We start from the raw sequence: 13,459 nt of genomic DNA on the forward strand, positions 1-13,459 counted from the left end.
ATCCTGCTTTCTTGCAAATTGGTCCAGTTGGTTGAGAAGGGCTCTAGACACCAATTTCTTCATTCATATAAAAGGGGATGATTATAACTTCCTTAAGCTTGTGTGAAGGTTAGAGATAATAGAGGTAAAACACAGAGAACAGTGTCCGGCCCTTAGTAAACCCTCAATAGAGTTTTAAAAATATATTTTAAAGGTGACTGTAGGCCACAAAGAAGGAAATGATGGCTTTGTGAAACCAGTAGTAAAGAGCAAAACACTTGTGTGTGTGTGACAGATGATGTGTATGCTGAGCTATGGGACTGGTGGATGTGTAAACAGAATGAAATTACTAGCCAATAAGCTAATTTCTTCAAAAACATATTTACTAGAAGTAATTATAGGGTCCCTCTCTCCTCCTCAATAGGAAAATCTAGAATAGGTTTTCTTTAATAATTGTTTCCCTACTTCTTTTTTAAAATGAATAGGAAAGGCAAAACACACACACACACACACACACACAACCAAAAAGACACAATCAGAGTCTTCATGTGGGCAGACCTTGATCTAGTCTGAGGCTGGGCAGATGTCAGAACCAAGCACAGTCTCAAAACATTCTGCACCAACATATGCTGGAGAACAAAGCCTATCTTAGATAAAGTAAAAACAGAAAAACAAGCAAAAAAAAAAAGTCATTTACTGGTAGAGAATTGTAGTTGAAACGGGGTTTGAAGTGCTTTGAGCTAAAATAAAGCATCCATTATTCAATTAGAATTCTACCTCTGTCACCTGATAGCTGGATGTCCCTGGCTAAATTTTGTCTCTTCTCTGAACCACACTGTCCTCAAATGCAAAATGAATATTTCTAACTTCATAGGGCTGCTGGGAACATTAATTAAAATAATGTGTATAAAGCATTTACTTTTATAGGTTGAATGTTTGTTAAAGAATAATTTAGCTTGGACTTCAGTACGTATTGTGGAATAAAATATTGAAATGTCAGAAAATGGAGTATAAACCCTGCATGAGGAGGTGTACAATGGAATTTTAGCCTGCCCTCTCCAACCCAAGTTTACTTATGTGTAGCCTTTTCCTCCTTAGGAACCAGGTTTGTGGTCGGAAACTTTATATTTATCGTAGCCTTTTCAGAACCACATCATTCATTTCTGTTTTCCTTAAAACGCAGGTGCCCCTATTATTTTATCCTTCCCACACTTCTACCAAGCAGATCAGAGTTTTGTGTCTGCCATAGATGGCATGCATCCAAATAAGGACCATCATGAGACGTTTGTGGACATTAATCCTGTGAGTAAACAGCTCTTTCTGGTAAAAGACCATATGTTTCATTTTGTCTATTCAGTGGTCATGGTTTTGTCCTTGGCTCTCTTAAGTCTACTGTCTCCCTTTCATATACAAGCAAACGGAGAAAACTCAGCTCAGTGCAATGTAATGTATAGCCTCCCATTCTTCCATTTGGAAGGCTGAACTCTGTCGACCTAATGTACAGAAACACCAGCAAACCTGCTTTAACAAAACAGCAACAGTGAACATTCCATCACTGAAAACAAGTGAGATTGGACCCAGGTAACCTGGTCAATCTTCTGTCACCAGTCTTGGACCTCAGCATACATACATTTCTCCCATGGGGGCACAGATCAGCAAGATTGAAGACATTCCTGTTTACTGCCAAAAATGTTTTGGTTAAAATTTAAATACAGGGTGTCCCCCCAAAATGTATACAGGTAATGATTAATTCCAGTGGGTTAAATCTGAAAAAGAAGCATTGACTGAGCTATCAGCTGTTAGAATGTGTGTACATTTTGGGGGGACACCTTGTGTATATATTAGCTTCAGTCACTTTTGGCAAACCTCTTCCTTTAAGAGTTTATTATATACTATTCATTTAAAAGGCATCAAGTATGCATACACTTTAATCCTATATTCATAGAAGAGAAAAAAGAAAACCATAAAAGGATATGAGTATCATTTCACAGTGTGACAGTGTCACCAAAAACGCAGTTTGGGCTGCCTGCTGTAATGAAAGCCAAACTTGTGAGACAGGTGCTGATGCGAAAGGAAAGAGATTTATTCAAGTGCCATGACCTGGGAGAATGGTGGACTCCTGTCTCAAAGACCATCTCTCCTTCCAGCTCAAGCCTGTGGTTCTTATAGGGAAGGGGGGGGAGGGCTTTTTTCCCACCCAATTATCTTTCTAGTTTTTGGCGAGATGGGCCCTGTTCATGCATCTTTCTAGCTTGTGGCGTGTTCAGTGTGAGAACCTCCCCCCCTGTGTCGTCTGGGGGAGACTCCCTGGAGCTCCCTGACTGTCTACAGCAGGAATGGGGGATGTCCATCCCATGGGCCGTATAAGACCCACAAAATCACTTGGTCTGGCCCTGCCAAGGCATTAGGGGTGAGTTAATTAAATGTTTGACCAAATATAGCAGGCTAATGTTTAAGTTGATAATTTTATGTGATGTTATAAATATCCAAATGGCCCTTAGCAGAAAAAAGGTTCCCCACCCCTGGTATACAGTAACAACAGCCTCTCACTGTAGGAACTGAATTAAAGGCCACATGTCTTCATTCTTGGGCTTTTGAACACATGGCACAATAAGAGAAAAGCAAAACATTCTCTTAGCACAGCAATTCAGGGGGACTTCACGCTTTGCTACACTCAGTTCATGTGTATCTGAGAAGTCAGTGTTCTTATTTTTGTGATTAAGATCGGGTGTGGTTTTCTCCCTTTTCTCTCTTAGCCATCAGTAGGTTCCTTTTCCTCAGCCAGACTGTTAGCAGGTGCTTGTTACGAAGGCCGAGGCACAGTCCCATAACCTTAGATGACGGCAGCGGCTGCTCTGCCTGGGTGGCCCGACCACACCTGGGCGCCGTTCTCTGGCAGCGACAACCATCCTTCAGACAGGGTGTCTGTTAGGTCTCCCTTCTGCCAGGGTCCTCGAGGGCTTTGCTGTTCAAAGAGGCAGCATCCTGGGCGCTTGTTAGAAATGCCCAATCTTAGGCCCCACCCCAGACCTACTGAGTCAGAACCTTCATTTTAACAAGAACTCAGGCGCATACTAAAGTTGAGAAACACTGGTCTACCAGGCACCTAAAAATAATCCACATCTCTCATTTTGTTCTGGGGTCAGGGTTCCCTGTGTCCCACTGTGCCTATCAAACACGGCAGTGGGCACCTCGTTTATCAGAGCCGCACAGAAATGGTGCGCTATTGGAAACAATTGTGTTTGTGGTTTTAATCATGTTTTCTTTCTACTTCTGTGGTTTGCAGCTGACTGGATTTATCCTAAGAGCAGCCAAGAGGTTCCAAATCAACGTTTATGTCAAAAAAATAGATGGCTTTAGGTAAATTTTGCTTTTTTATACAGAAGCAAAGGGTCGTTTCCCTGCAGTGACTTTCTGGTGGGGTTGATGCTGGGTGGGAGACAGCCCCCTTCTAAGTCCACTCACCCTTACCCCTCAGGGATGAGGGATGGCCAGTCTTGGTTTTGTAATTTACTTATTTAACCTAATGCATATACAGTGCTTTCCATAAATCAAGCATTGTTCTAAGTACTTTACATATATGAACTCATTTATTTCTCACAATAACCTTATATTATTCCCATTTCATAGATGAGGAAAACAAGGCACAGAGAAGTTAAATAACTTGCTAGAACTCACACAGCTAGTAAGGCTACAGAATTAGCTCCTGCCACTCCACTAAGCATTCCCCTCGCTTTGACTCTGGTTGCCTCCTTCCTTCCTTCCCCACCGCTCCCGCCCAGGGCCAGCCACAAGCTCCACTCGGATAGTTAAAATGGCCTCTTGTGTCCAGCCTTTCCTCCCAACTAAAAACCACTACTTAATTAGGATCCCTAAGTACAGTTTCCTGCTCCAACTTTTCAGTGGGAATTTTTTTGATATGAGAAAATGCTTATGATTTAATGTTGAATGGAAGAAAGAGGATACAAAACTATGCATAATATCATGTATTTATCCTATTCTTTCTGTCGATAAAACTTGGTTGGTTCCCCCATCAAATTTACTAGATTTAAGCCCACAATCACGGATATTTCTAGGAAGCAAATATGGGTTGCATGAATGCATTTGTCACCCGTGTGTACTTCTGAGGCAGTATAGTTTAGTAGCTAAGGTCTGGTGCTTTAGATTCAAAGTAGAATTACCATCCTGGCTCTACCATTTGCTCTGGTGGTCCTGGACAAATTACTCTGAGCCATAATTTACTCTCTTAAACCTGGCACATGGGCTACTGTGAGAAGTAAATGACAAAATGTCGCTGAAAACACTGGTGCGGAGCTGGTAAATGCGCAGTAAGTGATTTTCCTGGGCTCTTGTGACGATGATACCTGGCAGCCTAGTCACAAAACATTCTGAGGACTGGCAGCGCTGTTCTGCCGGCCGTAGCCGCCCCCCTGACTCTTGGGAGAATTGTAATCATTTTGAGGAATTTGCTTTCAGCATCTTGTGTTTTGATAAAAACAGTGTACATGAATGTGCAACACTTGGAATTGCTACACTGATAGGCTGGAATCTAACTTCTGAACAATATGTGTTCTCAAAGATGACTAACAAGTCTCTTTAAATTCTGAGTAATTTAATGAAATGAGTGTGCTGGCATCTGCCCGTACGCGTGTCTCTCCAGACCAGTGTGCCCTCACCATCAGATTGTCTATAAAAGATCTCATCTTCTGTCCCTGCAGTGAAACGGGCAACATCCGAACCATGGTTTTCCCAGTGATGTATGTCAATGAGGTGAGTCCTGGGAGAGGGCCTCGGGCTGGCTTTACCTGTGGAAGCTGGGGAACCTTCCATGTCGAAGTCTACTGTTGTAGCTGTGTGTCATGCTGGATGTGAGGGGTGGAGGGGAAAGGTGATTTTTTTAAAAATATATATTTTATTGATTTTTTACAGAGAGGAAGGGAGAGAGATAGAGAGCTAGAAACATAGATGAGAGAGAAACATCGATCAGCTGCCTCCTGCACACTCCCTACTGGGGATGTGCCCGCAACCCAGGTACATGCCCCTGACCGGAATCGAACCTGGGACCCTTCAGTCCGCAAGCCGACGCTCTATCCACTGAGCCAAACCGGTCTCGGCAGGGAAAGGTGATTTTTAAAAACCTGTTTGTCCTCTGGAAATTTCTTTCTGTGTTCACACGAATGCACTTGATGTCTGAGATTTAAAATGAATGGAAAGAAGTTTCCCTTCTTGAGCACGTTGTTTGGGTAAAACTTCCTCCTGGGAAGCTGGCTGTGCAAGAAACAAAAGGCAAAGGTCCCTGAAGCAATGTCAGCCACTGTTGAAACATGTTCCACTGAACCCTTCTGTGTGTCTCCTCCTTTGAAACCCCGCCAGTTTGTAAAATGTCGTCAGCTTACTGTGCATTAGCTGAGGAGGAGGGAAGAGGGAACAATTAAAATGATTGGCAACATTAATAAAAATTGTGTGTGAGGTGGTTAAAGAAATGGTTCCATTGCTCTGGTGGTGCCTCCAGTGGTTAGCGTGTCAGCTGGAGCACCCCTGTCAGGTACCTGGGTTGCAGGTTTGATCCCTGGCCCTGGTCAGGAGTGTGCGGTGGGCAACCAGTCGATGTGTCTCTCTCACACCAATCCCTCTCACATTTCTCTCTCTCTCTTTCTTCCTCTCTCTCTCTCTCCCTGTCCCCACCCCTCCCTCCTTTCCACTCTCTCTGAAAAAATCAATGGGAAAATACTTTCCAGTGAAGATTAACCAAAAAATCAAATCAAATAAGAAATGGTTAAACAAATGTGATATATGCCCCTTAAATTTCAGTGACACATGGTTGCCTCAGCCTTCATCATAGTATAGAGTTTCTTCTACGTTCTGGTAAACAAATATGTAAGAAACAGATCCTGTCTTAGTTCAAACGAAAGGAGTTTCCCTGAAAAATACTTCTTTTGCAGTATACCCACAGAAATATTACCACTGGGCCCTGGCTGGGTAGCTCAGTGGGTTAGACCAGAATCCCAATAGGCCAAGGTTTTGATTTCTTCCCGGGTCAGGCCACATACGAGAAGCAACCAATGAATGCATAAATGAGTAGAACAACAAATCTATTTTTCTCTCTCCCTCTCTATAAATAAATAAATAATAAATAAATGAAATATTATCCTAAACGTTAGGTGTAAATTGAAGTTTTGTTAATAAAAGCATATTATGAAAGCTCAGAAAACACCCATTTAAGACACAATGATAATAGTTTTCTGAATCACACATCACATTGACTATAGTTCTGCCTCCTCAGTTTCCCTTCTCTCTTCAACCTGGTTTCAAGAGGGGAAATTGTGGGTTTCCCCCTTAATAAATCTCAATTGACTGGCTTTTGTTGTAAATAGCAGCATTTTTTAAAGTGTTTATTATTTTTTTCTTTTCCTTAAAAATACTTGTTCTTTCCAGAAAATTTCGTAACACAGATTAAAGCAAGAAAAGGGGAAAAAAAGTAAAATAACTTTTCACAAAACCTGAGTCAGATTGATATATTGTCTTTAATTTGCTTCATTTTCTTTGCCAATGTGTTGTAAAATGTTTTCTGATAACAACTTTGTAAAAAATAACTGAGTGGTTTACATTTTGTAAAACTAATATGTGCTCTTTAAAGAAAGAAAAGAGAAAAAGAAAAAGGGAGGAAGGAAGGAAGGAAGGAAGGAAGGAAGGAAGGAAGGAAGGAAGGAAGGAAGGAAGGAAGGAAGGAAGGAAGGAGTTAATGAATAAATGTCCCCTCTGGTTATACTAATTTATAAATGGATTTTCAGGATCTCTGGTTTGCTAACAGGAGAACGTACCCAAATTGCATTTAATGATTTGGAAGAAAGACAGCAAAAAAAAGTTATACCTTGGATGTTTGGTAACCGAGGCAGTACTGTTTTCTTGTTCCTAGAGTGTTGTCATTGATAAAGAGAATGCAAGCCGCCTGAAGTCTGTGATTAACACTACTTCGGTCATCAGCAACATACCCTACATTGTCATGGCGCTGGGCGTGTTCTTTGGTTTGATCTTCACCTGGCTGGCCTGCCGAGGACAGGGATTCATGGACGAGGTGAGCAGAGGCTGGAGGAACTTCTCACTGGATAACTTTAAAATTCAGCTGGGCTTCCCTGAAGGGCTGCCAGCTGGCTCATTAGGGTGGATGCTGAGCCTTTATGCCGGGCACAGCGATTTCATGCTTATATTACTGCTGGACAAAATAAGAAGCAAGGAGGAGAGATGGAATGGGACTGTCCGGTGTTTGGGGCGCCTGTGGAGGGAATGGAAGCCCTGGGAGTCAGCTTTACGTGTTTGAAAGTAGCCTGAAAGAAAAGGAAGACTAGATACTATATCACAGCTAAGTACCTGGCATTTGCGGTCAGACTGCCTAGGTTCAAATCCTAGTGCTGCCACTTAGGCGCTGTGTGTCCCTCGGGCCTAGAAACTGTGCCTCAGTTTCTTCATCTATAAGATGAGAGAATACGCGAGCCTCCTTTAGGAGTTTTTCGTGAGGATTCGGTGATTCAAACGTAAAGCACTTGGCCCAGTGCTAGTGTTTAGTAAGAGCTTAGTAAACATTAGCTACAGGATCAAAGAAAAACAGCTCAAACGTCGCAGGGCAAGGCAACCAGGACCTGCTTGGGAAGAATCTGTGATATCATCAAAGACCACCTCTGAGTCATCATTGCCTCATAAACGATTAGCACAGGGGTTGTAGTTCCTTTCCTGGAGGGACGGGAGCAACCCAGATGGATGCGATACACACAGCTGGGTGGGCCTCCCAGTGACCAGCAGGCCAACCCAGGGTCTAAATACCTTCAGCGAGCCTTTCTCAGATTCTCAGCAGCTTCCCGTTTAGCCATAAAGGCTGTTTATTTCCCCCCCTAGCCACCTCAGCTAATTGTCTGAGCCCCACGTGAAGCAGGAAATGATAGGCTGAAACCACCTGAATAATATTAACACAGATTTCCCCACCTTCCACGTCCTTCCATTATGTTTCTTAACCCATGCCCATCATGTTACATTGAATTAGGTGTGAAGCCATTTCTTTTTTTTTTTCTTCCGGTTTTTTAAAATTCTATTTTTCAGTTATAGTTTGCATTCAATATTATTTTGTATGAGCTTCAGGTGTATAGGATAGTGGTTACACAATCATACACTTTAAAAAGTGCCCCTCCCTTTCCAGTACCCACTGGCACCATAGTTATCACAATATGGTGGCCTATATTCCCTATGCTGTACTTCATATCCCCATATTTTGCCATTTCTACCTGTGGATCTCACTTCCAGCCTGACCTTTCCATAAGCACAGATGAAAGCCCATGTAGATGTTATCACTGCTCCTACAATTAACCATCTCCACCTATTCAACAAGCAAGCAATGACTGAGCGAGACTTTCTTCTCTGGAAGATTTCCAATCAGGAAGGGGGCAAATTCAATTGAGTGTGATGAGGGTTACAGTCCGAATCAGTACAGGGAACGGGACTGACTGCTCTGGGATCTGGGGTGGGGTGGTCAGGACAGGCCTCCTCAAGAGGGTTAGGCTTGAATGTTAAAGAAAAATCAGGCTGAGAGAAGAGAGAGGTGAGGGGGACGACCCATGACCTACAGCCTTCCAATCAGTCTTTCCTCTTCCGTCTCCCCTTCCCCCCCGCCCCCTACTTTTCACATGGAAATATGTTTTTGACCTGGAGGCCTAACTTTGCTGTCCTCTCCTTTCTGCATCGCAGGGAACTGCAGATGAAAGAGCACCCCTCATACGAACCTAACCCTGGCCTGAGCTTCGCGAAGGAACCGTGGTGAGCTGTCCTGATGTGGATCAGACGTGGATCAGACATGGAAACCATCGCGTCCTCACAGGCTCCTTGCCTGTTGAGAGAAAGAAGGGGACCAGAACTGGCAAGTGATGAGAGCATTTGGCTGGAGCTCAAAGAACAGGCTGATTTAGCCACTGGGCTCTCTCAGATCCGTGGTCCCTGACAAAGGGTTTTGTTTTTCATGTGTCTAGCAAGTATTTAATAAACTCTTGTATAGTAATTTTATTGTTGTTGGGTGCTGGTAGCTCCAGAATTTTGTGACCACTGTTGTGGTTATAATGTCTGCATCACTTGTTAATGCTACTTGGTCTAACCTTATTCAGTATGCTTCATTCACTAAACTTTGTACTCCAAATACATAAATACCATTTTCTTGTTGTATTCCTCCATTTATGTCATCCCAAAACCAGAATAAGAGTTCGGAGCCCAGGGTAAAATGGTAGCCTTGTTGAGTACATCATTCAAATGCACCCAATTTCCTCTTTTAAAAAAAGTTATATATTGCATTCTGTGTTGTCAATTCATCATTCCTCCAAGAAAATAATTTGGTCTTCTACTTTCATACCTGGTAAGAACCTAGTGAGGAAGGGGCTGGGTGGAGTGAGGCACCTAATGAGTCCATAGTGATAAATACCTGAGGAGTTTTTACTTGTGCTTTTGTGAACTAAAAGAATGCAGAGATAATGTTGGTGAGGACAGTGCAGATATTCCATATAGAGTAGAACTAAATGCTAGTTCTGAGATTTGTGGATAGCTTGTTATTTTAGTTAAAATGGTCTTGATGTGGAAAGGTGCTCCTGGGAGAATGTAATCAATAACTGACACCCCATCACCCTTGCCAAATGAAACACTGTATCAATTACAGTACTGTTGATTATTTGTAAAATTGTTTATGAGTATAGGAAGTCCATGCATCTACAGCCTAAGTGGCACATAAATTTCAGGAAGTCTGACTACACCGAAGAGATGTTTCTTTTGGGACAGTGTTTTTGGTTACTTTGAAATTGTTTTTATAAGTTGTTCTTCTTTCCTCAGTTTCGGTTCCTTTTGTTTTGTGGCTCACTGTCACTTACTGGAGAGAAAAATGTGCCCTGCACTTCCTGTGACAATCATCTTGCTGACAGAATGACACTATTTTAACATATTGCACAGAAAGTACTTATAAAGGTCTGTTGGGACCAGAGCGAAGTCACCTCTCTTGAGAAGACCTTTTGGTTTCCGGTGTGACCTAAATCAGAGGACTGGGAACCATCCTATGTTACAGAATTCAAGCTTATTTAAGGGCAATTTTTTTTAATTCTCAAAGTTTAATATTCATTTTTGATTGAGAAATCTACACAGTTATCTGGCAAAGTGCACATAGAATTTCTTAACAACTGAATAATTCTACAGGAGTTGTTTAAAACTGGATTTCAGTGTAAGCAAATGAAGAAAAAAAAAGCCATGGATTTCACAAATACAGCCTCTGATCCCTGTATAGGGTAATAAATCGCTTTAGCTTACTTGCCCCAACTCTCCCTCTGTACACTAAAGCAACATGTAATACGAAGGGGCAATTTGTTAAAATCTTAACATCTCTATTAAAGTAAGATAGAACCTATAGTTGCCCCAAATCAACAAAACGTGGAAAACTAATTTGAAAATGTTTTATCTTCAATAATGCCAAACATCTAGATTTTTTTAAGTTTATCAATATTTAACTAGATAACTGACATATCTTATTCTTTTCCACACTAATAAACCTGATAAGTCAGTGTTTACTCATTAGTTCATCCTATTATCAGGATATGATCATCTGTGAGGAGGAAATTTTTAGTGTGAATGTTAACAGTTAATGATATCTACCTTTAGACTGAATCCACAGACAGGAAGACCAAAACCATATTATTCCTATATGATTCTTAAGTTACTTGGCTTAACATCACATTTGATATTTGCCTTCTGAGAAGTCTGTGGCAAACCCATAAACTGCAGTCAAGATTACAGATTGGTTACGAAGCATGAATGTACTCCCTACTTGGTTTTAGATGAAAATAACAAATTATTCCTCACGCTCACTCTCTTGGAGCCATTTTCCTGGAAAGACCTCCAAAGTCTTTGTGATTGTCAGTCACAGAACCCCGGCGTCCTGTATTATGATACTCAGCTTAGGGAGAAGCAAAACCGAGAGAGGTTACCTCACTTCTCACAAGGAAAACTGGGAGTTGAACACAGGGCGGGGGAAGTAGGCGTGGCCACTTTTAGCTCCAGGTCCCCCCTCCCCGCTCCAGGCTTTATTTCCTCACTTCTAGAGAGATCACGAATGGTCAAGTGGAGCAAGTACCATACCACTAACCCCTATCGGGGCTTTTACGTAAGGGAGGCTAACTTTTTATTTACATTGCTCAAGATGTGAGTTCTGCAAAAGGTGACCTTCATCCTTGGCCCCCTGGGTGTTATTACTGGAGTTAACTGCTTGTGGCTGACCTGAATGCTCTTCGTGTAGCTTGTATGGTTGGTTCATTTCATGTGATTCTTGACATGTTTATTTCTACCCTTAATGCAATGAAGTATTTCACTAATAAAAAACCATTTATATGAAATTGCACTGGAAATTGTACGTTATGTCATCAGACATACAGTTGTGTATGGAATTCTGTTTGAAAGACACTCTTTGCCCTCTTGTCCGACGCAGGCCTGAGTCCCACCCCTTGGGCCACCTCTGATTTCATCTTAACTGTGGTGGACAGTGGGTTGGGGTTGGGGTTGGGGGGCTGGGGCTGGGGTTAGGGTTAGGGTGTTGTTAGGGTTAGGGTTGTTAGGGTTAGGCCCAGGCCCTCAGGAGCATGGGGAATTCATACTCCCAGGGACACGCTCAAGCAAAGGGGGCAGGAGTGAGCTGATCACTGTCCCAGTCCTCGGAGGGACAGTGCTCAGGCTCATTCTACAAGGTTCCCCAATATGACTGCCCACGGCGGGGACTGCTTCCTGTGACCACCTCTGCATTCCTCGCCTCACACTCCTGGCCCCCTCACTGCTGCTTCCTTCCAAGTAGTCTCCCTGCACTCACACCTGACTCAGGCCTGCTTCCAGGTAATTTCAGATTCTGCTCTGGTTCTTCTATCTCCTGCCACTTCTGCAGTCTGTCTCTTCTCTATACTCCCTCCCTGACAATCCCATTGACTTGCTCTGTTAACCTTCCGCCTCGCATTTCCAAACCACCTGATGGATATCCTCATCCAGCTTGTCTTCAAGTCCACCAAGTAAAGAAAGGAACTCGTTTTCCCTTGTCTTCTCCCCCAATTCCCATTGCTGGGGAATGGCATCTCAATTCACCCAGCTGTACACGCCAGGAACCAGGGACTCCAGCTACATTTCTCCGCCCCCTTCCCTCCGCATCCCATCCATTAAGCGCTTCACATGCTTCTCGGTCTCTGCTCCTATGTTATGGGTTCACTCAGTGAGATAGACCACCGACTCAGAATTTAAATTTAAGAGCCTTTCTTAAGCTGGCCAGCTGACTGCAGTTACAGCACCCTGCCGAAGCAGAGGGCTGAACTGCAGCCCCGATTTCCATGGCCAGCGACTACAGTTACAGCACCCTGCCGGAGCAGAGGCCGAACTGCAGTGCTGATTGCAAGAGTTACATTTTATTATCAAATTCTGTGGAGGCCCAGAGAAAAATGTGTCTTTCAAATTCTGGGCCCCCCAGTATGGAGGAAACTCTCTTTATTTATACTTTTTCCAGTCCTTTGTCTCCAAAATTTGGAACGAGACTTCCGAGCCTTCTGGGAAAGAAGGCCTGCGTGCTGGGATGGGGCCATGAGACCATATCTCAAGGCCTGGCCTGATGTCAGTACCTTCCTATCTGTGTGTTTTAGGAACAGACAGCACAGCATGACCCATCTGGCCGAAGCGCCAGATATGTGGCCCAGCACACTACTGTCCCCACCCTAACACAGCAGAGCTCTCACTGGGACTCCTGCAATTGCCACTAGAAGCATCATTTAATATTTTGCATAGGTCATCCATTTACATTTTCAAAGACACAGAAGGGATTTATAATGGAAAGACTCCCTCCACCCATCTCCTAGCCACTCAATGCATCTTTCCAAAAGCCACCAGATACTCATTTTTAAAAATATACCTTCCCAGGAATATTTTATACCAGTATGTGTATTATGTATTCTAGCCCCCCCCCAAATTGCAGCATACCAATGCAACGCTCTAAATTGTCTTTCCTGTACTTTCAGTTCCAGTTTCACATCTGAAGAGTATTCCTTTGTATAAATTTAACTATTTAAGCCAACTGCTTGTTTCCAATAATTTGGTTTTATAAACAATGCCGTCACGAGTAACCTCGTATTCCGTAATCTTGCCAAACCGTTTACAAGATAACGTTTGGAGGTCCAAGGACATTTGCAATTTTGATAGCTACCATGGCTTTTTGCTATTTTCATTTTTATTAAAGTTATACAAGCGCACAGATTTAAGAATCAAGTCATTCTACAAGGGTTGTTACATTAAAAAAGCTAGAGAGACATCGTTTTCAGAGGCACCCCTTTAGCCCCCCACTTTTAAAAATACCCACTCCCAGGACTCTGCAGGACACACAGCGTCCTGCGTTTCCAGTTTCCGCTTTACCCATTGGCTCCGCTATGGAGGAGGATTCGGCTCTCTC

At 42.9% G+C, this 13,459-nt stretch overlaps 1 protein-coding gene across 1 annotated transcript in view; it reads left to right on the forward strand.

Annotated features, from left to right (window-relative positions):
• The window catches only part of SCARB2 (scavenger receptor class B member 2), a 64,065-nt gene extending 52,684 nt beyond the window's left edge, over nucleotides 1-11,381 (forward strand). The window contains exons 8-12 of the mRNA XM_059668102.1: nucleotides 1,163-1,281; nucleotides 3,266-3,339; nucleotides 4,698-4,749; nucleotides 6,896-7,054; nucleotides 8,713-11,381. Of these exons, the coding sequence (XP_059524085.1) occupies nucleotides 1,163-1,281; nucleotides 3,266-3,339; nucleotides 4,698-4,749; nucleotides 6,896-7,054; nucleotides 8,713-8,751 (443 nt within the window). The 3' untranslated portion in view covers nucleotides 8,752-11,381. The remainder of the gene's footprint in view (nucleotides 1-1,162; nucleotides 1,282-3,265; nucleotides 3,340-4,697; nucleotides 4,750-6,895; nucleotides 7,055-8,712) is intronic.
• The last annotated feature ends 2,078 nt before the right edge of the window (nucleotides 11,382-13,459 follow it).

Source organism: Myotis daubentonii, chromosome 1 (assembly GCF_963259705.1).
Source record: "Myotis daubentonii chromosome 1, mMyoDau2.1, whole genome shotgun sequence".
In the NCBI taxonomy this organism is placed as follows: Eukaryota; Metazoa; Chordata; class Mammalia; order Chiroptera; family Vespertilionidae; genus Myotis; species Myotis daubentonii.